Here is a 26,749-nt window from a genome sequence, read left to right as displayed (position 1 = left end):
TACTTACTCAGCCATTCAAATTCAAAGATAAAGACACATTGATAGACAACAACAATGTCTTTGGTCAATGCTGCCGTCCCTTACAAGGAAAACTGTACATATTTTAACTGTTTATCACTCATTCTCAGTCTCAGTGTGGTCAATTATAACCATCACATGTATTGCGAATCCTCACTATGAAATAGTGTGTAATTTATTTTATGGCAAAAAAAACTCAAGTCAACATTATATAATTTTTTTGTTGATTTTTTTACCACTTTATGCACACATTAATTTTTTTGTGCACTTTGATTTAGTGCTGTGAGATTTGTGGCTTAGGCTATATTTAATAAAATTATCTAAAAATTATATTAAAAACTAAAAAATTAACTTATTTTTAAATTATAAGTATTTGATAAAAATTAACCATCGAAAGTAACTGAAAAGTGTAAAATGACCGTGAAATAATAAAATTATAATTTATTTAAAAAGGATAGGTAGAAAATTTGAAAAATATATTAAAGATAAAAAATATAAAAACATTATAAGTTAGTGTTTTAAAAAATATTATTTGAAGTAATATTTCAATAACCGCTAAAAGCTACTAAGGAATTACTAAAAAAATTGTTTATCGAACAATCAAATAAATCTTTCAGCTAGTAAAAAAAGTTAAAAATTAGCTAAAATGTTTGCCAAAGAAAACTAGCATAAAACTAGTTTATGAAATTGTAAATCCTGAGTAAAATTAACTCTTGAAGTAACTTAAAAGTATAAAATGATAGAAAAAATAAAATGATGATTTGTTTAAAAATGATAATCAAGAAAATGGACAAATATATTAAATATAAAAATTTGAAATTAGAAGTAAAAATGTTACTTCAAATAAGGTTTTAAAAACATTAGAAACTAATAAAAAATTATTTATCAAACAGTTAAATAAATATTTTTTTAGTCAACTACTAATGGTTCTACTTTTTTTTTTATTAGTATTATACGCTTTAATTAGGTATGAGATTAAAAGAAATCTACCTTTATTATTTTGTGTCACATTTTTTCTATCTCTTTTATATTTTGACCTTAATCATTTACATTTATTTAAAATTTAATTTCTATACACTAATTGCCAACTAATTACCAATTACCAAATAATTACAAATATGTTAAAAATATTTTTAAAATAATTATTGTAAAAATCAATAAAATTATATTATATAACATTTTCTTTTATTGCATGACACTTGATAGTTTGTCACAATATACAATTTCTCATTAGTTAATTTTACTTTTGTATAAATATATACCCACCAAATACTTCTCTCAATGTACATGTATTGATAAGTTCTTACTTCTTATGAAGAAGAGAATATTGAACCTTTAAAAAAATATTTTCATTTAAGAATTGTTTATGACTTATTTATTTATTTTAATAAATTTGGCAGAAAAAAAATTGTCAAAGTTGATTTATACGTGATAATTTTTTATTGCATAAGTGTTTGATTAAATTACTACATATCAAAATACATTCTTAATATATTGCAATTTAAGGATTTGTTTGTTAATAACTTAAAATCTTTATAGAAAACACTTAAAATCAAATTAATTTTAAAACTATTTGTTTTAAAAAAATTGACTCAGCTTCATAAAAACTGATACGCGTATATGAATACAAAAATTGTACAAATAATAATAATAATAATTGATCCGCGTATTTTTCTTTTTTTTATAAAAAGTGATCATCGTATCTGTACAGCAAGTGTTAAATGCATAAAAAAGTTATTTACACATTTAACATGGCTGCCGGTTTCTTTTTTTATAATTGCAACGTGAGAACGTTCATTACTTCATTGCAAACCGTGACTGTGATGTACATGTCTAGTGTGAACGAGCTTCAAAAAAAAAAATGTTTAGTGTGAACGGAACATGAACCATTTTAATTAATGCATGGCTATGGGTTACTTCAAGAAATAATCTTTTTTCGGTGGAACAAAAATTTAAAGGAATGGTGTGGTGTTTTTAATTCTAATTAATCCAATACTCGGTAGTGAAAAATGTTAATTATTTTTTAGTTAAAGAGTGTATACTTTTATTTTTTAACATCAACACCTGGTTGGTTAGTTGGTGGTACTATGGTAGTGACCAATGTTTTCATCTGTAAAACTGATTGGAATTAATGTCAAAACAAACGGGAACAAATGAGAATAGTTCTCACTTTTTCGGATGTCTTAAAAAAAAAGTTCTCACTTTTTCAGTAGTCGTTTTAAATCTATTCTTATCGGAACACCTCAACAAGATATTTTTTTTTTCTCTACGCCCCTTACCCTTTACCTTTTCCTCGTTCTTATCCTTCTCATACACGGCTTTAACTTTTAAGTTTAAAATGAACCTAAAAAAGGAACAATTTGAATTTTATTTTATTCTTTTCCTTTTATTTGTCCTCTTAAAAAGACAACATATAAATTAAGAAGTATAATTTAAATATTTAACTGCAATATAGAGCTGTTTTTGGTACATATTATAATTTAGAATTAAATTTTTGATATATTATTATATAAAATTATTTTTTTACATTAAATTTATTTGTGTTTAATTTTTAAAATAACATTTATTATTTTTTTAAAAGTCTAACTATTAAAAGTTAAAACAGAACCCAAAAAGGGAAATAACTTAAAAGGAAAAATATGAATCAGGTAACGAATTAATATAGTATACATTTATAATAAAAATATTTTTTATTTTTATTATTATGATACTATCTTATTTATGATAAATATATAAAATTATTTTAAAAATAGATTAACAATAAAATTAAAAATATGATAATTAATATTATAGTTATTTATTCTTACACAAAAAAGAGTTTAATTTTTATGTAATGTTGGTATAAAAAAATAGATTCAAATACATTTTACATCCTTACAGTTTATGACTTTTTTCATTTTTATTCCTGTAAATTTTCTTTTTTGGTTTTTCATTATAGTTATTATAAAAATTAAAAAAAAGTGTCGCATATATTAATTCAACTCATAACTGAATAGCAATATAAGTATATTTTAAAAATAAAGTAACAAAATTTCAAAATTATTTGGTAAACTCTTTCAAAATTATAAAGTCCACTCTCATTCAATCCGGATCCTTCAAAATTATTTTAAGTATATTGCAAAAAAAATTAAATTGATAAAGTCTTTAATCAGTGGTGTCTCAAAGTCCACTCTCTAGAGGGTGTTTAATTGATAGTAGCCACAGAGGAGTCAAAAGAAACGCCCCCGCGAACAAAAGTTGAATAAACTAATGGCAAGTTGCTTGTGATTGTCAATACGCAAAAACCTGAGCTCATGCCAAGATTCAAGTCAAGAAAAAGGCACGTCGATCAACAATATATAATCTATGCAACCTTCTTTGCCTGTTCTATTCATCCATTCAACCACTTTTCTTTGGGTTTACCAAATCTTCTATGAATTGTGAATTAAAAATTAAACCAATTCCTAACACGTACTTCTCTTCCAACTCGATAATCAACAAAAACAATTATGGTAATTGTTATATATTAACTGAATATTAATTATCAATACGTCAACAATCTTAGAAGCATTCGTGAGTGGACCAAGCCTAGAGGGAGGGAGAAACGTTGCTTCATTGAATCTCTCTCTCTCTCTCTGGCTCTCGCTGGCTCGCTAGTATATAAATTAAGAGAAGCTAATGCCATCCTTATCCCCACTCTTAAAGTGTTTTCATTTTCTAATATCTCTCTCTCCCACCTTTCACACTCTGTTTTTCCTCTCCCTTTCTCATCCTTCTCAACACAAAATACACCCTTCTACATGGTCTCTCTCTTTCTCTATGTATCTATATATTTATGATTATCATTATCACATCCTAATTTGTAATTAATTTTCTTTTGCTTTTCCCTGTGCAGGCGACTGAAGCTGAGTTCGAATATGAAGAGGTAACAACTAACATCAATATCTTATCTTATTCAATCAAATTCAAAGGAAAAGAAAAGAAAATAAAAATATTGGTATATAATTATGATAATTAGTATGTGTTAACTTTTAACTAAGTATTAATTATCAAAATACGTGAACAATGTGACTAGAAGAACTTGTGAGTGGACCAGCCTAGAGGTAGAAATGTTGTTTGATTGAATTGAATCACACACGCCTTTCTCTGTGTGTTTTCATTTCCTATATTTTTCATGCAATAAAATCTCTCTCACACTTCACTCTTCAAACAACTCTGTTTTTCTCATCTCTCCTCTCATAAGAAAAATACTCCCATCCGAAACAAACTTCGGAGTTCAACCTTAACAAGTCTTCATGGTCTCTGTCTCTCTCTCTCTCTCTCTCTCTCTCTCTCTGTGTATCTATCTATAAATATAAATATCATATATCTTGATTCGTGATTAATTTTGTTTTGGTTTTTCTTTGTGTTATGGTGTGCAGGCGAGTGAAGCTGAGATCAAATATGATGAGGTAACAATTAACATCAATATCTTATCTTAATTCAAAGGGTAAAGAAAAACTAATAAAATCTTAACTTGGTTATAATATATATTAATCATCGTATTTTCTACAATTTTGAAGGAATACGTACAGAATTCTCGAGGCTTGAAGCTTTTTGCATGCCGATGGCTTCCGGCGAATGGAAGTCCAAAAGCGTTAATCTTCCTGTGCCATGGCTACGCCATGGAATGCAGCATCACAATGAAAAGTAGTTAATTAATTAACCTTTTGAAAAGTAGTTAATTAATTAAATTATTGCATATAATAGATTTTTCACTGTGATGATAAGTGATATGAATATGAAATATTGAAACAGGCACAGGAACAAGGCTCGCAAAAGCGGGTTTTGCAGTGTATGGGATTGATTATGAAGGGCATGGAAAATCAGAAGGGGTTCCTGGCCTTGTTATGAATTTTGATTTTGTCATCGACGATTGCTCCCAACATTTCACTAGAATTTGTGGTCAGCATCTTCTTTTCTTTCTCTCTCTATTTTATTTCAATTTGTTGCTTGCCACTAAGGACACATTTTCCAACCCATGACGTTGCCTATTTGTCTATTGGTGAGTGTTTGATATGATAAATTATTTTGATGAATTTGTCAATAATTAAAATTGCAGAAAAAGCAGAGAACAAGAAAAAGATGAGGTACTTGATGGGGGAATCCATGGGAGGAGCTGTGGCTTTACTTTTGCATAGGAAAAAGCCAGAATACTGGGATGGGGCAATTTTGGTCGCACCCATGTGCAAGGTTCCATTCCTTTCTCTACTTTACTTTCTACAAAAATTAACACACGTGCTTCATACGTTACGCACTCTTCATAATCAATCATAAATGATTATAAAAACAATTTAATATAATTATTCAATCACAAACTTATATATAGTATGTTTTTTATTTTATTTTTTGACGGGTTAACAGCATGATTTATTTTTGCATAGTTATTAAAATATTTTTTACATAAGAAAATCAAAGTCTTGCATCGTCACTCTTTTCTATTTCTCCTTTTTGGGCGCGTTTTTTTTCTTCTATTGGGCCATTCAAGGTGTGAGCTAGACACGTTTGATCATTGGTGCGTTCCGTGATGCACAGTACCAGAAAATTGGATCCAATCAAATTAAGTAGATGTTTTTGTTTGGAGAAAATGAAGTAGATATTATTGACGTGTAGTTTTTTTTTCCTTTTCTTTTTATTTATCTCTTTGACATGGTTTCAGAGAATATATTCTTTCTTCTTCGGCATGTGCACATCTTCTATATCCATGTCTTTATCTTCCCCCCAAACAATAAAATTCATGTCTTTGAACATGTTATCTAAAAATGTCTATTTCCATCTTGTGATAATATTATTAACAATCTAACGTGTCTATTTTAAACTGCATATATCTTTTTAAAAAAAGAAACAAATCATAATTTATATTTTTATAAATTATCGGTGATTGTTGATAATCTTTTTCTAATGGCATATGAAGCTGTGGTTTAGTTGGCAATACCATAATCAAACGTGTCATATACGTACATATCTGCAACTGCATTTACTGCTTCAAAATTGGCTAAATTTAAACACATATTCAAGTTTATCTTACATCACAATGTTTTTTTAAGTAATCAGGAGATATTCTATATTGATTGTTTGCGACTCAATCACGTAAGAGATACAGAAAGATAAAAAAATATAGGCATCAAAACCCTTTTGTTTTACAGAATTATTGGCGAGACAATCACGATTTATGAAGAAAACTATCGTGGGTCACGATTTATGAAGTGCTTATGTTGTGTATTACTCTATCTAGATGAGGCATCAAAATCCTTTTTTTTATTGAATTGAGTGCATGAATATTTTATTATCAACAATCATTACTTTTTCTCTATAATTAATATAGAACCGTAAAATTATCTCAAGAAATATATGATATAGTTTTTGTTTTAACTTTTGATAACTGAATATTTTAAAGTTGTTTACTTAATTATTAGACAATATAAAAATATATATTAGAAATTATTCTTAAACCGTAATCTTACGTCATGCTTATATATGAAGTAGAGCTGTTTTTATATATTATATCTTGGTTGATTCGTTAAAGCAAAATAATTCAGTGCATAAAAAAATCAGTGGATCCGTTTGACATGGAAGGCGTCTGACCATTTAGGTGTTGAATTTTCTAAAGTTAAACCGTTATAATAGTCACATGTAGAATGCCATGGCCTGAAAGTGACTTATCTCTAAAGCAAAGTGGCTTATCAATTTTAACACATAATTTTTTATTCATTAAATTTCATGAAAACTACAAAATCAGAATACAGAGTCTTTAAATAAAAAGTTATACCCATTCATTAAAAATGTGATTTTCCATAAATTTCAATCAATAATGAAAAATATGTTAAAAAAGAATATTTTTTTTAAACATAAACTATATAATTTGAAAAAAATAATTAGAAGTTATTTTAATTTAAATAAAATATAATTATAAGCAAACTTATATATATATATATATATATATATTATTCCTTTTTTTTAATTTTACATTTCGTTTCTAATAAAAAAATTTAGCTTTTGGTTCCTGTATTTTTTTTTATTTTGTATTTTTTATTTGGTTTTACATTCTCTATTAAGAACCACTTAACAGAGTCAACATAATGACGTAAAAAATTACAAAAATAAAAATAAAAATTGATGGGTATAAAAACATCAAGCCTTACAAATAATAAACTTTAAAATTTATTTATTTTTTATAAAAATGATTACTACTTAAGGCACTTTTACTTTGAAAATACACCCACATTTAGAAAAAATCTCTCTCAATCAAGAATACTTGCGTCCTCTAAACTCATTTTATATTACTTTTTGTCAATGCTGAATTTATTTAATTGTGTCCATACAACTGCCACAGTGAATGATTTTTTTCCCCTCTTTTACCTAAATTTAATGAATAATTATTCTTAATGTTTATTTTATAGTTGAATGACATGTATCCTCAGTATAAAAGTTTATATACTGTTAATCAATTAAAAATAATGTTTTGATTGGTTTTCAAGACCATTAGCATATTGTTATACATAATAATTTGTAATTAAAGTATTTGTAAATGTTATGCAGATTGCAGAAGAAATGAAACCCAACACAATGGTGATTAGTGTATTGAGTGCACTTAGCAGAGTTTTTCCCTCGTGGAGAATAGTTCCGACCCCAGATATCATTGATCTCGCCTTTAAAGTGCCTAAAGTCAGAGAAGAGGTATTTGAGCAGATTTTAATTCCACAAACTAATAATAGCTAATTCTGGATCACTTTGAAATACACGTGGAGACATATGTAGTTACATTTATTTGTTCAAGTTTAAGTATACTTGTTTATTTCGATTCCTATAATAAAAAAAAAAGAATGCGAAGTAATTTCCTTAGTCGAGTAAAGGGTAACTCCTAATGACAAATGTCATATTATTTAACTATCAACTATTTGAAAGAATTGATCATTAAAATATGTATATTAGTATAGCACAGAGAAGATATTTAAGTAACTAACAAATGTGGTAGTGCAGATTAGAGCCAACCGGTATTGCTACAAAGGAAATCCTCGTTTGAGAACAGCCTACGAACTTCTGAGGGTCAGTACAGAAATTGAGCAAAGTCTGCATGAGGTTTCACTTCCTTTTATAGTTTTACATGGTGAGGAAGATCAAGTGACTGATAAAGCAGTTAGCAAACAACTATATGATGAGGCGGCAAGCTCAGATAAGACACTAAAGTCGTATCCAGAAATGTGGCACGGTCTATTGTATGGAGAGCCACCACAAAATTTGCAGATTGTATTCTCCGATATTATTGGTTGGATAGACCAGAAATCTCGCTATGGAAATACACGATTGGAGAGAGAGCTAAAAGAAGAACACGAACATTTGTTCAAGTCTGATCTCTAGCCAAAGAAATTTGTCTTTCTTGGAGGTCTTTGGAAAACAAGTGTGCACGACATCGACTGCTAAGGTGAGAAGAATTGTTATAATATAATCTCGTCTCGTGTATATCCCGAAACTCAATTTGGTCTACTCTCCAAGTTCTGAACAAATAATTTTTATGTATTTTTTTCTATGCCCGTGTACAGATGAATTTAATTTATAAAGGAACACCTGGTTTGGTTATATTATTGGCTCAATTCCTTATTTGACTTGTAATTACACCTAATATGTTGTAATAGAAGAATTGCTGCAAAACAGCCAACTTATTTTATTTATAAGAAAAAAAATTCGACTGTGATTTACAAAAGGATTGACCATCATCAAAATAAAGGCCATACAATAATTTTTACAGATAATTTATGGTCGTACATCCAATGCTTGAGTCGTCACTTCGAGAACTCACCTTTATCAGCAAGAATTTTTCGTAACCCTTATCAGCAAGAAATCATTACAAGACTTGCTTGCACCTTTCAGTTACTTTTGCAGATCTTAAACAAAATGAAAATTAAAAAAAAAAAAAAAAGTGTGACCCGTAAGAACTAGCTAATCAGAAAAGGAAAGTCTGCTTCGAGATTCATTTCAATACCAAAACCCCAATAATCAATCGGTTAACACTACATTTGCATAACAATAAAATAAATATTTGTCCTCAAACAACGCTTTCATGCATAATGCGGATGTATTTTGATAGGTACAATACATGTGTTAAATTTTGAAAAACTGCTCTATTATAACTCAGTAGAACTAGAACCTACTTTTCGTTGAAATGGTAAAACGGTGATATTCTAGACTATAAATTTCAAATCAAGTTAAATCAAACATCTCATTGAGTACAAGAAAAAGGGTGATTACAGCTAATTGCAACTAAATAGTAATTACAACATAAATTGCCAACTGGGGCTTATGGGTCTCACTTCACTAGAGTACAAAGTCACCGACCGTATGGTCCTTCTCCCCGCTTGAATTAAATAGGACAAGAAATCACCGTTCCCGTATGAATGAGAGATACGCAAGTTGGCTTCACTTTGTTAGTAGTGACCTAACTGCGGGCAAATGGCCTACCAGAAAAAACACATTTCCACTATGACCTGCACGCAACACCAAAACACACTAAAACATTCATCAAATCAAAATTCCCAATAACACAGTAAAGCAACTACAAATTTATTCAAGATTAATTATTTACTATCATTGTCAATTTGTCATCATCTCGTGACCTACATAACAACAGATGACTAGTTTAAGTGGAACAGTGATGGCATTGCTGCAACATATATTTTAATCTAAGGAACAAATTATGTGCTGTCCTCTATCTTCTTCCCTCTTATCAACTAACTACTAAGTGTGGGTTTCTATTTCTCCTTAGCTACCCTAGAATTCCAGATCCACTCTAAAGTGGAGAAAAGGGTAAACCACCCATTTTATTTATACCATGTTTTGCAACTGCTTTGAAAATATCAGACCATATAATTTTAGACAAGCGAAGAATTTTCCCCTTCCCCTTATTTATGCATATATCATCTGTTGCCTGTTGGTATGTAATATTAGTTAATGAAGTTCTTCTAGACATAAAATTACATCTCAAGTATTGCTTGTAGTCCTACAATGACAACAGTAGAATAAACAATCAGGCCCAAATAAAAAATAAAAAAAACAGAAATAGGGAATCATACCTCTCAGGCTACCATTTCTTAAATAATCTTATTTCGCACTTCCTCAAGTTTTTTCAGTATCTCTCCAGGGGTTCTGTCCAATTCATCAGCAATTTTTCTCTGCAAATCCATTGGCAATGTTGGGTATTGCTCACATAGATCCCCATCAATAACATCCTACAAAATAATGCAGGACTCTTAGAAAATGATCAAAATTTAATGCTATGGCTAAAAAAACACAATAAACAAAAATGTCCAGGTTATTTTATCAGAGACAGAAGATAAAAGGCACTTGTCAGAAAACAGAAATGAAAATATAACAGGGAGGATGCTCTTATCATACAGATAGCAAATAATGCTTTCCAATAACAGAATAGAAAGAACAAACATAACATTGATTAGGTATACCTTAACAGGAAAATAGGCAGATCTATATGCCATGTGGTCTCTTCCACACAAAGGTGGGTGATCCTGCCTCATATGCATCTCCAAATGAGAAAAGAAATCAACATCATCTCGTGAAGTAAAGGCATGTAATGCCCCAACACTTCCCATAACTGTTCCAAATACAATGCACTCTCCACCACCTGGTATAAGAGATGCCTTTTGCAAGCATGTGACCACATCACCAACATGAAACTGTACAATTTCTTCCACCTTATTGGGAGCTCCATTCAGCTTTCCCTGCTCCCACTTGATCCTCCCACCAGTAGGATCTTCTTCTATCTCATCTGAAACATCCTGTGGCAACCGCACAAAATAGATATTTCCAAACTTGTCTGTACCTGCCATGGTGTCAAAATCTATGTGGTATGATGCAGTAAGCCACCTTGGAACGCAATCATCAGCAAATATGTAAAGTTGGTTTTCATCACGCCTATACTTGCAATAATGGAAAGACTGGAGAGAAGGGAAAGAACACAATTAGCAAAGATTTATTCAAAGAACACATGTAGAGCAGCGGCAAATTGAATCGGAGAAAAAAGCAAGCTGTCTATTTGCAAAATTAAACTAATATAAATTCAGACAACAAAAAGGCATCAGTCAAGTCTTTAAGAAAAAGAACAATTCCAATCCCCTGAATCTTTGTAATAAAAACCAAATCAGTAAAATTAGAACATGAAAATTTTCAGGACACAGACAAATTAAAGTGAGAAGCCACTGTGATATCAATCAAATGCTACCAATAAAAATCAGAAGTCATGACAAAATGTCATTGCCAGAATGCTCAACTCAAATACCTGGATATTCAACAGGTATAGATATAAAATAGAAACATACCTCTTGGACGTCACCAACATAAATCCGATCACGATACGCATGAATGGAGATGATTGTGTTAGGGAATAGCTTATTCTCACATTTTCTTAACAATCGTTTTTTCCCCAAATCATACAGCCTGAGCACAGGTCCTATCCCTGCAAGTAATCTTCCTTGAAATTGACATAGAGCAAGAGGAACACCTTCAACTTGAGTTTTGTGTAGAAGTTCAAGAGATCTTCCATCCTCTACGAACCTATAAATATGAATAAATCCAGCAGTTACAGTCCTTTTGGGCAAAAATTGCAGTCCCTTCGCTGTGCCAACAGCTAAAAGAGTTCCGTATTCCTTATCGTGGAAATTTACGGTGCAAATGCTGAAAGCAGCCTCATTCTCCTGAAGCTCCAAAAGACAAGTAGTATTTGATGTCCTTGGATCAAGAACTCTGATGCAGGAAGCCCATTTATCAGATTCAGCTTTTGGATAACCATAATGCTCATCCGAAAGTGGATCATCTTTATCTTCATCGTCGCCACCATTCTCCATTTGGTCTGCACTTCCAGTACCATTTTCCCCAGCTTGAGCAGCCTCAAAACACTCTTTCCTTGCAGCTTCACGCTCTTCCGCAGTTAATGCTCCTTGATCACTCTCGATCATCACAAGAAGCTTTCGTTTGGGTTGCAGCACAAATTTCCTTGGTGTGTACCTTAATGGAATTACAGTTTCATTAAATGTCTCTCCTAATCTTTCAATGGTAAAAATCCTCAAGGCCTCACCAGCAACAGCAACTACACCTTCCACACATTGGTCAGATGAAAATGAGGCAGCATATTCAAGGGTTTCATATGACAGGGGCGTTAAAAGGAAATGTCCTTGGTGAATATAACCAAGCCAAGGTCGACTTGACAAGCAAAGCATAGCACGCTTGCCTCTCACAATAATAGGAAACAGCTTTGGAGCTCTCAATCCTAAGAATCGGGAACGAGAATCAGAAAGCTGACCTGTAACCATATCCACCACAGTTCTAAACATGACACCATTCTGTAAGCCTGCGTTCAAGAAAAGGCTAGCAGGATGATCTGCACCATCCTCACCGCCAACAGATGCTTGAACTTCAAGAAAAAGAAGAGACTCTGGAGCTGAAGAAACGCTTTGTACACTTAGAGCCTGCATACAATCATCAGGATCAAGTGATAAGATGCGGATGGTCTTGTCATATGACCCAACTGCAAGAAATCGAGATCTTTGTCTGCCTTCAGGTACTGGAGCAATGTCCAAACAAGCAACATCACCAGACATTTCATGCTTCTCCACCTCCATCAACTGACCCGTTACATCCATTTCAAAATATATAAGCTCCCCTCCACTGAGTGCAATAACCACTTGAAGTGTATTTGATCCAACTTTTGAAATACTCCTCTTTCCAGGAGTTCTCCATTCATTAATACGGCCATCCTCCCTAATATGCCTAATACCATTTGGGTGAACCTGCATGAGAGAATCATCTCCTATCAAAGAAACAGCAAGGGAGGGAGTAGTGTCAAGAAACCCACTGTCACTGACTTCTTCAACAGTCTCACCAATGGACAGCACAAGTGTAGCGTTTGTGAATGACACAACAATGTATGCATCAAACTCATCAATAACATTCTTCTTCACTGTCCAAACAGCGCTAGGTATACCAGGAAGCTTGGACACAGCCATCTCACTAACTGCTAAACCAGTTCTCAGGATCCTCAAAGAGGATCGAGGACCACGCCCACAGAGAGTGTAAATCTGAGGAGTTTCCTCTTCAAAGAGATTACTGACCTTCATATCCATGATCGGCATCAAACTCTCAACCTGGTCAATCCTAACAAGGTTCTTCAGCCTCCTGGGCTGGAAAAACACAGGCTGAAAACCTTCCTCAGTTTCCATCAACGTGGCAGACGATGCCTCCACATCATCATCATCCCCTATAGACTTAAACTGATACAGAGCATGGTTCCCAAACTCCGACGCTGCAAACAAGAACCCCGACTTCAGCACACACATTGAAGCTGTAACAGGAATCGTATCAAAATACTTAATCTTCAACTCCGAGACGCGATCATTATTGTGTTCCAAGGTGACCTTAAAAATATCCCCATACTCCGTCTGCAGGAGGAAGAAGAACATGTTCTTCAATTTATGCATAGCAGCCGACACAATAAGCACGCCACGCTCAGCCGGCAAGTCGGCCCGCCGAGGAATCACAGCCCTAACCTCCGGATGTCCCTGATTCTTATAAATAACAAAATTCTCAGCACAAACAAGCACACCACTGGGGCCATCACCACCTCCAGGAACAGTAACAAGCAAATTCGCCCCATTATCAACCTGCTCAGACCACTTCCTAGAGACATGGTTAAGGCCAAGATCAAGCTCATAAAAGGTCAAATGCTTCTGAGCCTCAGAAGCAGCCTGGCCAGTGGAATCCTGGTCAGCCTCGGAGTAATCCAATTCAATAGCAGCAAAAATAGGGTTCTCAAAGCCACAATCAACGCCACAAATTGAGTAAACTAAAGTGTGGGATTTATGAGCCTCTAAAGGGGAAGAAATGGTTAACCTAGCAGCGGTGTCTCTATTCAAAACATAAACAAGTTTCTGCTTCTCGCAGGCGCCAATCATAACGGCCCTACCCTTGGGATCGATGGCGAGGTACTGGCCGGGGACAATTCGTCGGCAACCGGATTTGCCGAAGGTTTCTTGGTGGATTTTGTCGAAGACGTTCTTCTCCTTGTTATATTCGAGGATGATGATGCGACCGGAATCGGAGCCGACGACGATGTAGTCCTTCTGGGCACCCATGAGGCGGAACTGGGCGAGGGAGCGGATGGCGCCGAAGATTTCAACGGAGAGGATGGTTTGGATCCGGCCGTTGTCGTCGGGGCGGAGGAGATCGAGGACCTTGCCACGGGCCACCACGATTTCCTGACTCTTGCCGCCGGAGAAGTTGCCGTTGATGGCGCAGATGATGCCGGTGGGACGCTGCAGAGTGAGACTGTAGAGATACATGACGGTGCGGTAGGTTCGTTAGGGTTTAGGTTAGGGTTTTGTGGTTTCAATTGAACAGAGTCGCGGATGGTGTGAAAATTGAAGAGAGACTCACTCGACTCGTTATCAGTGTGAGTGAGCAAAGCGGGAATTAAAAACCCTACCTGGGGTTTCGTTTGATTTGGGTTTCCCTTCTCTTCAATTATATGTCACTAATATTTCGGCTTAAATAAGACAAAGTATTTTTTTTTAGTCTTGTTAAAATTTTCTTATTTCTTTTTGTCCCTATTAAATTTTTATTTTTAATTTTACATTCTGATGTATCATTCAATTTATTTGCCTTATTATTTTAGAATTTATAAAATATAGATTTTTCTATATTGGACAAATTTTAATTTTGTCTCTGTTAATTATGAAATATTAAAGTTATTTTTTACTTTCTGTTAATCACGCACTATTTAATAAAATTATTCTATTGTCAGATATTAAAATAAAAAATTAATATACTAAACTGAAAAGTACATACATTATACACCATAAATAAGTTTTATCATTTAGTGTGTTTTATTGTTTAAACTAAATTTATTTAACTTTATTATTTATATGAAGTTAAATTAAAATATCCTAATTTAATCCCTGTTAGGAAAAAATTTCAGCGGCTGTATCCTTAAAGATTAACAAACTACATTTTCTCCACCGTACACAACCCTATACAACATAAAAGACGAATTAATTAAAGCAGAAGAATTTTTTTAAAAAAAAGGGTTAATGATGAAGAGAGAAAGAAGAATTAGAAAGAAATGGACAAGATGGAAAGAGAAATGGCCGAATGAATCCAAATATCAAAACACAACAAGTAATTAATTGTATATTTTTTTAAAACTCAATTCAATAATTAAAATTATTTGTTAAATTTAATTTGAGTAAAGACCGAGATAGTTAAATAAAAAGAGTTAAACTTGAAATATTTAACTTGTTTGATTTATAAACCAATTTGATGTGTTATATCAAATTCAAGTGATTAATTGTACATTTTTTTATAAATAAATAAAATATGTAATATGATTAAATTTAGCAACAAACCATTGATCTAAATAAAGTTATTTGGGAGTATAAATCAAATAATGTGATACTTATATATATACAATAATTTATATCATATAATCTTGTGTTTATCTTTTTATCAAATAATTTGTTATATTTCAAATTTTTCTTCCTCCCCTCTCCTTTTTCTTCTCTCTCTTGATTGTAAAATTTATTACACAAATATCATTTATTAAATCAAATCAAATTAAGTTTGAATTAGAAAAAAAAATCACATCAAACTTTAATAAAACTTTAAACAATCATCTTTAGTTTAATTGAGTCAAACTAAATTCGACTTACTTATTTCCAATTTTATAGGTACAATTGGGAAGAGAAAAAAGAAAAAAAAAATCTATTTTAGAATTTTGTTAGCCCTAAATTTCACTTTTTTTTAAGTTCAACCACATAGTAATAAATAATTAAAACTCATTCATTGAAATTGAGAACTAAGTATTTTGATTCTTAATATAACATGTAGTCAGACAAAATTCCATCTGGTTCAGTATCGTCCCTCACCTTCCGCTGGTTGTAGCTTCCACAAAATAAACTAGGGAAATATGGAAGAATGTATAATAGATAATAATTAGATATGCAACTAAAATTACATACCTAGTGTTGTTAAGTCATTAGCTGTTTAATTGTAAAGAGAGAAGGCTACTTGAGTCATCAGTGAATATGCAAATATAAATCCGAGAATACCAGGATGACAGATCAGTTAACAGAAAATAACTGAATCATCCATGGACAATGATTGTAAATACTAAGTAGTGCGATGAAACATGAATAGAAGAGAAAAATAGCCAGGAAGGGCAATTGTACAACGATGTAGACGTAAATTAAATTCTCGAGGGGAAAAACAAATCTTGCGTAGCACCATAGTTATATGGCCACTTTATTTGAAATAACAGGACAAATCAGTTGTAATCTCTGCAATATGAAACATGACAGGAGATTAAATGGTGAAATTGACAAACTCGTCCCTTTTCACCTATAATGTTCTTGTGGCAAGTTCAGCAACACTGCATTAAAAAAGAAAATACAAAATTATGAGTATAGAACTATAGAAGCTGCAATTCTCACTAAAAATAGATACAAAATGTTGTTTTTTTATAAACAAACCAAACATGGGAAACAAACATTTTTAACTTTAGATTCCTGGAAAACTAAAAATTTCTCTAGTACCACACACCCCCTTTTGGAAATCCTTACCGTGATTGATTGTAATCAGATGGTTTGCAATCTCCAACAATAGGAAACTGAGAAAATAATGGAAGTAGAATTTACAATCTCTTCTAATATTAGGAAACTAAGAAAATAAGCCAACTAGTAAAATAAGGATCAAAATAAAACCAAATACTACTTATACACAAAATAATTAATAGGAGATATTTTTGCTAAATTACATATACATTCCAACACTCCTCTCTACTGATTAGCCTATCAGAGTGCAATTAAATCCCATGTCCTCCATTAAATACAGTTTGAAGGTGACTCTTCCTCCTTTCCTTAATATCTTGTTTAGTGACTAAGACTTTACCCTCTTCATCAGTTCATCTTCAAGCCTCTTGTCTTTCTTTCTCTACCCTTAGCAAGCCTGTAGATACTTCTTTTTCCATCTTTGCAGCCTAAGAATTGGCAAAACCCTCATGTGCTCTACCTCTCGCTTCCCTTCCCAAGTCCGCCTTCCAAATTTTCAGCATTTTTTCCTGTCACACAGATCATTGCAGCTCAGACTTGTTTTGTTTCAGTTACTAAAAACCAAAGATTCTTATATTGTGAATCACAGATTGCACCATAGCAGTCACAGGTGCAGAATTTCTCCAACTCTCATCCTTACCAACTTCAAAATCTCAACCCAAAGGTTGAAAAAAAACATTTTACCCCTAATTGAAGTTGTACACCAACACTGACAATACAATGTATTTCACATGAGCATTTAGACAAAGTAAAACATCAGAATCGGAGGACTAGCATACTACTGAAATTGTATATCACCCCCTCTACACAGTACTTGACCACCAAAGAAACAAAGAAAAATCAAATCAAACAAAATGAAAAGAATATAAAAAAGAAAAAGAAAATTCACTTTTACATTAAAATTTGAGAGATATTTGGATGCATGAATGAAAGTTAGGGTTTTCAACAGCAATACCTCATTTAGGTGGGGAAGAGTAATGTTGGAGAACATCATCATAAGGGTCCCTCCGACCAGCCACTTGGTTAATCTGGGCATCCCGTGCAAGCTGAGAATTGTGGCGCTCAAATGTCCAGAAACCATAGGGTCACATAGGGTAGCTCCACATCTCCTTCGTCTTCTCACACCTGTCCTTCACTCTATAAACAAGCTCCCTGAACCTCCGATCCCTTTCTTTTGGGTCTTCCATCAACTTCAATACCAAGTTCTCTGCAAATTTCATGATGAAGCCCAACTTTTCCTCTCTTATCTTCTGATCATAAAAACCAAAAACCCCAAATTTCATCAGTTGTAAACCCTAATTTATAAAATCAGACTGTGATGGAGGATTTGTGGGAACTAGGAAAGGAAACCATTCAATCCATAATGAATTAACAACACAATAAAATAGTCAAATACATAACCATTTAGTCTATATCCTCACTGTCCATAGTAGAAGAAAACAAGAAAAGAACACTCAGCATTCATTCACATTTCACCATAATGTACAATGTCTGAAGTCCAAAACATTAACACTGAAACAATGCATAATTTATTAAAATTTAAAATGAAGTGGCATAATTGACTTAGAGGTAACTTAAGTTTAAAAGTTGCTTCTAACATTGATAGCCCTCACAAAATTTCTTCATGGATGCATCTATGTAGCACATCACAATTTGAAAATTTTCAGGATTAGGACACACTTCACGATTAGTGGTATGAAAAACCAGATCACCAAAGAGGGGTTAACGACAGCATCCCGCACGTATAATTGTTCATTTTTATATATCTAAAACAAAGAAGAAAAAAAGGAAAGGTATCAAGAGATCAGATAAATGGACCTAGCAGTTTTAACAATACTATTGATTTGAGTTTCTCCACAAACCACTCCCAATAAGACAACATTTTACCAAGAACTGAACAAATATCTAGAAGTCCATATGCTTATTCTTCTTCCCTTTCTTCTGAGAAAGCACCCACATGTTTATCCCCATCTTTCAGATCTATGACAAATGTGAGCACAAATATAACTGCGGCGTTATCAAATGATTCCGCAATATCATTATTTCAGAAAGACAACATAACTAACTCCATAAACGAAGAGTGTTGGGTGAAAACAAAATGATGCTAAGACCAGTGTGCCTAATGAGAATCAAGATTCTCATACACCAATTCCAGAAGCTACATCAGTATCTGAAATCAACAATTTATTCCTTCAAAGCCATGCCTCATATAGTTCTATGGTATGTGACTAAATTGTGAAATTGAAATTGAAAATGCAAGCCAGATATAGAGCTACTGCAGGCTAGATAAGAAATTGAAAATGCGCCAATTGTAAAGAATGATCCAAAACTTTATGCTCCCTTTTATCAATAAATTTCCATGTTCAAGAGTTATTAATATACAGTAAAATCTGCTTGCAGGGTTTTACACTGCAGAAGCTCATGTTTGGCTCCCCCACGGTGATCAATGACCAGTTAAGTGAAGTACATGAACTGGGTTCTGTTGTGGTAATTGGAACTTGGTAGGGCACAAGGGTTCTACATAGCTAGCTCCTTGGTTTTAGCCAGAGCATTGTGATGGACTGTGTCACCACACTCCCAAGTTGCCGTCATTGGTGGGACTGATAAGTACGAGAATGTTATGGGATACGATGTACTTCTGAAGGAGGACCAGCACACCCCAGATGAACTCGACACCATACATTTCACTGTAGTGTTAGTTTGCTTGTGATTGATTGGTGTATGAAATTCTGTATGGTGTTTAAAAGTATAAAAATAAATAATTAGAAGGGAACTTTTATAGTCATGACATCGAAAAGTGAATATAATATTAATAGCTTGAATTTATTCATGCTGTCATTAATTTTGATTAAGGTCCTTGATTTGTACATGTTCGATGTTCTCGATTGAATTTTCTTAACAAAGTTAAAGCTCTTAAAAACAAAACTTGACTATTCGAAACCACCACAAAAAATCGTTAAAACTAACGCAATCACATTTGAAGCCACATGAAAGACTGAAGGTATTCTAGAAATGGAACATTTTTTCCACTAAATATGCAGTCGATCAGTATAGAGTTCTACATGGAATATAGGCACACTCGTATATCTTCAACGTGTATCATTGGCCGAAAGAGATATAATTAAAGCACTGTAGTGAACTTCTTAGTATCATAGTAAACAGGCCTTGAATCCCTTTTCCAATTCCTTAGCATCCAAGTTTTTCCCTATGAATACAATTTTGTTTACCCTTGGTTCATCTGGCCCCCACAACCTTTCAGGTGAACCTTGAAATATGTCATGAACTCCCTGTTACAGAAAAAACTATGTTTAATTCTACGAAACTGAACATAAACAATGATAGTCAGAATCGATGTGGGCAAAGGAGAGAAAATGTTCACCTGATTGATGGATAATAACAAACAATAAATAGACGAGACGTGGAAATTTTTAAGGAATTTAAACTTACCTGAAAGACAAATCTCTCGTTCATTCCTTGAACAGACAGAAGGCCCTTCATCCTATAAATGTCTTCACTACGATCAAGCAACAAGGTGCCAAGCCACATGTTAGCCTGAAAAAGGTAGCCTTTAAGTATGCAAATGCCAACATTGACTTTTTAGTTTTTACATGTACATAAACATCTGGAATAAAAGGCATTCCCGAAGCATCCAAATGGAAAAGAGAAATTGATACACTTAGCATTAAGTATATGTCAATGTCTAACCTTCTCAAGGTCTAAGCTTCCTTCACAAACTATGCTGACAGATGAAACACCAGGATCGTGACTATGATCATGAGAGTGATGATCATGGTGTTCTGTACACAAAACAATAATTTTTATTCCCAACAACAGAATGAATTGAGAAGCAACCAGTGCATTGTGACTCGTGCTACAAACAAGAACAAAATGGCATTCAAACAGCTCTGACTCGAGGCAAAATAATAGGTACCATGCTTGTGGTCATGGGAATGATCATGGTCATGGTGGTGATGATCATGGTCATGGTGCTCATGCTCATGGTCATGGCTGTGGTCATGATCTTCTTTTGCACCTTCATCATTAATGGCATTCTCAATCCTTGTAGAAGATCAATAAAACACATCATTTATGTATGAAGATTTGGAAAGATAATGATAATATTGAAGCAGAAAATTTGAAATATCCATGCAAGGTTATTGGATTACAAAGCACTGAAGCAAGAAATTTGAGGAGGGTAAAGGAATGTGAGTACTACTACTATGAGCATTGTCACCATAGAGGACAAGAATTAATACCAACAGTTCTCAAAGATATATTTCTATGGACTATGAATAGTAGACAAATAAAAATAATTTCAGTATAAATGGTCAACTACAAAAATGAGGATAATATCATTATAAAAGACCAAGATATATTAGAGCAGTTTATATATGAAAGGGTATAGTCATGCAGGAACCATATGATCAATAAGAAACTACTTGTGCGGCGAAGAAGAAAGCCTGAAGTTAGATTGCCTTTTTCTTAAACAATTCAAATCCAGGAAATAGGAAACAAGAACAAAAAGCTACCTCTCCAAATCAAAGCCCCCAATGCCAAGAACATAATCCAAGTTAACTTTTCCATACTCTGTCCGCTTTAAGTTAGCCAAGCTGTTTATTTTCTGAATTAAAACACTGCCAGGTTCATATGGAGCTCAAAATAATGAAATAAAAATTAAACTCTTAGATAGAATAGGAAGAGAAAGACACCAACCCTTATCCGCTGGACCAAAGAAGCAATGTCTGATTCACCAACTAGGTCAGTCTGGTGCAAGATAGACAAAAGAATATTAGCCTACTGTTTCAGGTATAAAGAAAGAAAGTATTCATTTTATGAATAAGTCAACATCGAATATATGGAAAGACAAGGCTGACCATACTACAATAAAAATAATATATCCATCAGTTGGCTGACTAGTTACCAAGTCATAACTGATATGCCTTGTAAATAATCCAAATGTTTCATTTCCACAGCAGAACTAAATTCATTCTACCACAAGGATGAATCACTGAATACCTTATTTACAATTATACGATCCGCATATGCAATCTGTTCCACAGCCTCATTGACCACACCTTTTGGCTTAACCTCATCAAGATGAAAACCAGCATGCTTCGCATCAACCAGAGTAACAACACCATCCAATTTGACATCATTAAAAATATTTTCCTCTGCATAAAAGGTCTGGATTATTGGTGCAGGATTTGCCAAACCTGTTAAGTACAAACAACAAAACAAGTCGGTCACACTAAGCACAACCATAACAACTTACAGGGAGGTCTATCATATCTATATTAAACAAGAATAAAGTCTGGCAGTTACCTGTAGTCTCAATAACAATATGGTCAAATTTTCCTTTCTTCTTTGCGACTAATTCGGAAATCATTCTGACAAGGTCACCCCTGACAGTGCAGCAAAGGCAGCCATTGTTCAACATCATAATATCTTCGGCACCAGCAGTTTTCGCAGCAACCAAAGAACCATCTATATCAATTTCACCAAACTACAAACAATACAGGGAGTAAGCACTAAGCAACACATTGACATTCAAATTCACATAACCACGCAATTGCGCGAATTCCACAACATACATACATACCTCATTCTCAATAACCGCAATTTTCTTTCCATGTTCCGCGGTCAGAATATGGTTCAGCAGTGTCGTCTGGGCAGTTAATCAATTCAGTGCAACGAAAAAAACATTTCAGCCGCGAACTTTCTTTGAATGAGAAAAAAAGGGGAAATAGAAATGGATACCTTGCCGGAGCCGAGAAAGCCGGTGATGATGGTTGCCGGTATGCGATTGTCGGGAGGAATGACGGTGGAAACGTCGGAATCCTCGGATTGAGGAGGTGCAGTGGTGGCGGAGGTAACGAAGAAGCGGCGAGAGGGTCGGAGAGGAAATGTTAGCGATCGGGAATGAGTGGTTGTTCTGCGTAGAAGAGGGAGAAGAGTGGTTTGGAGTGAGAGAGTGAAGGGTTTGGGATTGTGATAAGCGAGGCCGAGGAAGCTGGATGCTACCTCCGTTGTGAACGTTAAAGAGGACATGTTAGTGAAGATAGCAAGTTGAAGATGAAGATGAAAAGGAGTCACAGACAGGGTTTAGATTTTTATCGGATTCTACTATGCGTATTGGGCTTAAAACAAAAACCATGGAACAAGATTCGGCTCTTGCTAAATACACCTCTTGTGTGCTAAGTAAGCCCCCCTTTCTACTCATTTAATGCTTTTTTGTAGGTATACTATATGCAGAGTAATGTGTGGGGTCCGCTTTGTCTATCTGGTAGGGGTAGGTATTCACTTAAATGCAATTTAAAGGGAATATATGAATATGAATATCCAAAAAATGAAATAATTGTCATAATTTCCCAACGTGTGGTGGAGCTTAGGACGCATCTTTTTACATTAATACTGAGGACCTTTATCTTTAAAAGAACGAAGGATTTTTCCTTTTTTGTGTCAGTATTTTAACTTATAGTGGCCCCGCATCATATATGTGAAACTCATGCTATGTGGCTAATCAGGCGTCTCATGGAATTTGTGGAATCTCAAAGTAACAATTACATCATGATTATGTTAATGGGAGAAATCTAATTAGCAAATATTTATTTAAATTAATTCAAATATATAAATAATATATATTTTTTATACAGTGACTCAATAATAAATTATCATATATATTGAAATCATTGACTTTTGTATTAGTTATTTAAATAATATTTAAGAGCAATTTTAATTAGTTGAATGTTAAAAAAATGCACTTTTTTGTTACAGTAGAAAAATAGTGATAATATGTGAAAATTAAATACACTTTATATTAGTGTCAACTTTTTTGTTTTAGTTATCGTCCCTAAAAACTCTGCATTCTTGTCTTCATACAAGCAATTCTTTTATATTTGTGCCCTTATGTCTCTATTTTGTAACATTTTTATACCATAAAAAAACAAACAACAAGAATTAAAACATGAAAAATACTCATATAGAAACTAAAATATATAGTTTTTAGCTAGATATATGAACTAAAATGAAAAAAATGGGGCATGTATAAGAATTAATTAATTAAACCTTCACCAACCATGGAGTGTGTGAATTAACTAAAGTGAGTTATTTCAGTTTAGTTTATGTTCAGTAAAATTTAACTGAAGAAATAGTTGAAAGGTAAAATTTGACTAATAATTGAAAGTTAAAAAACCTAGTTTATTAAATTAAAAATGTTTAATAAAATTAATTGGTGAAGTAACTTAAAAGTATAAAATGTAAAAAAAAATCATCATTTATTTAAAAAAAAGTAACAAGAAAATCAACAAATATATTGAGGATAAGAGTGAAAAAAATATAAAAAACTAAAAAAATAGAGTAAAAAAAATGCTAGAAGTTACTGAGAATCTACTAAAGAAACTTGTTACCGAACAGTTAAATGAATTTTTCAACTAATAATTAAAAACTAATTAAAATGTCTTGTCACACAAAAAAATATAAGAGATCCGGAGGTAGGTTATGCATATATGAGATTACACAATTGAAAATGACTTAAAAAAAATTAATTGGTATTACTTATATCAATAAGATACATATATTTTTGAGTAGATAATCTATCTATCACATAAGAACTCCAACACTCTATAGTTAAATGTGTTTGACTTGAGATAGTTATAAAATGAATGACTTTTTCGAAAATTTCCCAAAAAATATTTAAATAAAGACAAAACACATAAAAAAATTCATGTTAATTTGTTAGATCAATCATTAATTTTGAAAATGAACATAAATAACTTTCGAGATCTCATAAAAAAATTACTATGAAAAATTCTAATCGATCAAGGAGAATTTTGTTAGTACTTGTATTAGTTAAATGGAATATATCTATGCTTTGGTAGGGGGAAAAAATCTACCCCAAATTTAGTCTCTCATTTTTTTTTTCTGTTACATAAGTGTTTCAAGTTTGGGCTCCCATGATCCCATCTTTACGTTACTTATAAAAATGCTGGGAATTAATGAATTATAATGGGCATATGATATTTTTTTTTAAAAAAAGTCATTCAAGAAATAAAAAATCTATTTTCTTGTGTCTCGTTCTGAGGTATTCATATTTTATATAGACTTTACAAAATATTTTCTTGATAGAATTTTCACATTGCTTTCTTCGTGAAAAGAATATAAGTATATCACCAATCCTCATGGTTATTGTTATTAAGATTCTTTAAACATTAATACTTATGCGTTACATTAGTCAAATAAGATAAGTAATAAAAAATTTCATTTAAAAATTTTAAACTTTTCAAAAAGATTGATTAAATTAAAATACCTTCTCACTCTTTTTCCCACATAAATACCAGTTACAGTACTAATATAATAAATGCAAATGTGACTCTCCTAAAAAAATGCAAATGTGACCTATAATATGAATGTGGCCAAATTTACGACCATATTCATTCTTTTTGTTGGGAAGAATAAAAAGATACTATTACTATTAATAATTAATTGATGTCACTCAACATATTTTTTAAATTGATTAATTTAAAATACCTTCTCACTTTTTTTTACTCAACATAAATCAATATCTAAAATACAATTTTGTTCTTCATATTTTTTAAATTGAATATTTAGTTTTTATTTTATTTTTTAATTGAAATATTATGTCTTTAAATTTTTAAAAAAATATGGAAAAGCTTGTTTCACGACTAATTTTTCTGGTCACAGGAATCGTTTTTTATTTGTGAATATAAAATGAGAATATTATTCCCGAATATTATTAAAAAATGTGTTTGGTTAACTATTAGAATAGATTCAGATTATTTTTTATATTTCCATAAATAAATGATTAATACATATGCATAGTCGAGTTATTTTTTTCGTGGGAATATATATTATAATTACTAAAACATCTTTATTACAAAAAATCTCTTACACTCATTATTTCTTCCCCATGTGTTCAATGATTATTATAATTGGAAAAAAAAGCAACAATTGTTTGTTAAAAGATGAGCATGGGAGGAAAAATAAAAATTATCATAAAATGTAGGAATGAAACTAACAATAAATTAAATTGCGAGAACATTAATTGGACAGTAATAAAATTTGTGGGATCATGCAAAAATAATGAGAGTAGTGGGGTAGTTGTTAGTAAGAGATTATATATGATTTTTTACTCATGAAGAGGTATTTTTATTTCATGTGAATAATTTTTTTTCACCTCCTTTATCCGGACTAAGCATTGGTAGAACGTGAGATTATGTTTTTTTTTTTCAAGAATAAAATATATTCATGATTAATTTTTATGACCTCATAACAAAAGTAAAATAATTGATTTTTCTGGTTTTTTATTTTTGGAAATAACTAAATAGTATGTGAAACAGATGTCCCCTATGATTTTATTTATTGTGATAAATTTCAAACATTATTTGTATGTTTTTTAATTACATTTTTTACAAATTAAATTTATCAACAATTAAATAATAAAAAAAGTATATTGTAAAAAAAAAACATTTGTCACATAACTAATAAATAAACACATATAAGTTAATATTAACGAGAAGACAATCAATATTTAAAATTAGTCACGAGGATTAAAATTACATTTTTTTTTAATAAAAGATAAAATGTCTTAATTTAAAAAAGAAACTAAAACCATAAATTAAAAAAAATAAAGATTACATACTTTTAGAATAATGTTTTAGTATCCTAAAATTTTATATTAAATAATGACTTAAATATAAACATGTATTTGAAAAAATAGAATTATTTTTATTTTAGTCTCTTATTTTTTTTATTTTAGTCTTTATAAAATTTAATATTTTTAATTTTTTAGTTTCTATTATCAAGTAATACTATACTAATGACATGACCGTAACTTTTGCTGTCTAATGACTTGTCATGCGGTTTAGAAGTGGACAGTCACATGTAATATTTCTGTTTTTAATTATAAGTTTATTTTTAGACATTTGTTTGTTCATTTTTAAAAAATTATTTTTTAATTTTTATATACATTAATTATTATTTTTTACATATTTTTACACAATTATTATCTCTTTAAATATTAATAAAAAACAATTAAATAATTAAAGAAAGAAGAAAAGAATAATATTAAAATTATAATATAATTAATTAAC

At 31.9% G+C, this 26,749-nt stretch overlaps 3 protein-coding genes and 1 long non-coding RNA gene across 5 annotated transcripts; 1 reads left to right on the top strand and 3 right to left on the bottom strand.

The window, feature by feature from the left end:
- The first annotated feature begins 3,533 nt into the window (after positions 1 to 3,533).
- On the top strand, positions 3,534 to 8,737 carry LOC114369828 (caffeoylshikimate esterase-like). 2 transcript variants are annotated; one of them, XM_028327084.1, is made up of 8 exons: positions 3,534 to 3,800; positions 3,893 to 3,922; positions 4,419 to 4,448; positions 4,560 to 4,686; positions 4,795 to 4,941; positions 5,099 to 5,229; positions 7,576 to 7,713; positions 8,017 to 8,737. In XM_028327084.1, exons 1-8 carry the CDS (start codon positions 3,798 to 3,800, stop codon positions 8,392 to 8,394), a joined length of 984 nt encoding a protein of 327 aa, XP_028182885.1. In that variant the 5' UTR covers positions 3,534 to 3,797; the 3' UTR covers positions 8,395 to 8,737. The 2 variants fall into 2 exon arrangements, with proteins under 2 accessions (XP_028182885.1, XP_028182884.1); XM_028327083.1 differs by lacking the exons at positions 3,534 to 3,800; positions 3,893 to 3,922 and adding an exon at positions 4,053 to 4,295.
- A 290-nt stretch (positions 8,738 to 9,027) lies between these two features.
- LOC114369826 (spliceosome-associated protein 130 A) lies at positions 9,028 to 14,563 on the bottom strand. The gene is made up of 4 exons (XM_028327082.1): positions 11,364 to 14,563; positions 10,491 to 10,982; positions 10,104 to 10,259; positions 9,028 to 9,518 (listed from the first exon to the last, which is right to left on the bottom strand). Exons 1-3 carry the CDS (start codon positions 14,376 to 14,378, stop codon positions 10,122 to 10,124), a joined length of 3,645 nt encoding a protein of 1,214 aa, XP_028182883.1. The 5' UTR covers positions 14,379 to 14,563; the 3' UTR covers positions 9,028 to 9,518; positions 10,104 to 10,121.
- A 1,564-nt stretch (positions 14,564 to 16,127) lies between these two features.
- Positions 16,128 to 17,559, bottom strand: LOC114372210. The gene is made up of 2 exons (XR_003658174.1): positions 16,653 to 17,559; positions 16,128 to 16,462 (listed from the first exon to the last, which is right to left on the bottom strand). It is a non-coding gene; the product is annotated as an uncharacterized LOC114372210 (long non-coding RNA).
- A 2,012-nt stretch (positions 17,560 to 19,571) lies between these two features.
- Positions 19,572 to 22,688, bottom strand: LOC114372209 (COBW domain-containing protein 1-like). Its single transcript, XM_028329666.1, has 10 exons — positions 22,398 to 22,688; positions 22,240 to 22,305; positions 21,963 to 22,143; positions 21,657 to 21,853; positions 21,354 to 21,404; positions 21,170 to 21,261; positions 20,572 to 20,699; positions 20,346 to 20,437; positions 20,088 to 20,192; positions 19,572 to 19,927 (listed from the first exon to the last, which is right to left on the bottom strand). The coding sequence occupies exons 1-10, from the start codon at positions 22,686 to 22,688 to the stop codon at positions 19,790 to 19,792; spliced, it is 1,341 nt and encodes a 446-aa protein (XP_028185467.1). The 3' UTR covers positions 19,572 to 19,789.
- Positions 22,689 to 26,749: the final 4,061 nt, after the last annotated feature.

The sequence above is a fragment of the Glycine soja genome, chromosome 10 (assembly GCF_004193775.1).
Source record: "Glycine soja cultivar W05 chromosome 10, ASM419377v2, whole genome shotgun sequence".
Taxonomy (NCBI): domain Eukaryota; kingdom Viridiplantae; phylum Streptophyta; class Magnoliopsida; order Fabales; family Fabaceae; genus Glycine; species Glycine soja.
This window is presented reverse-complemented; position numbering and strand designations above follow the sequence as displayed.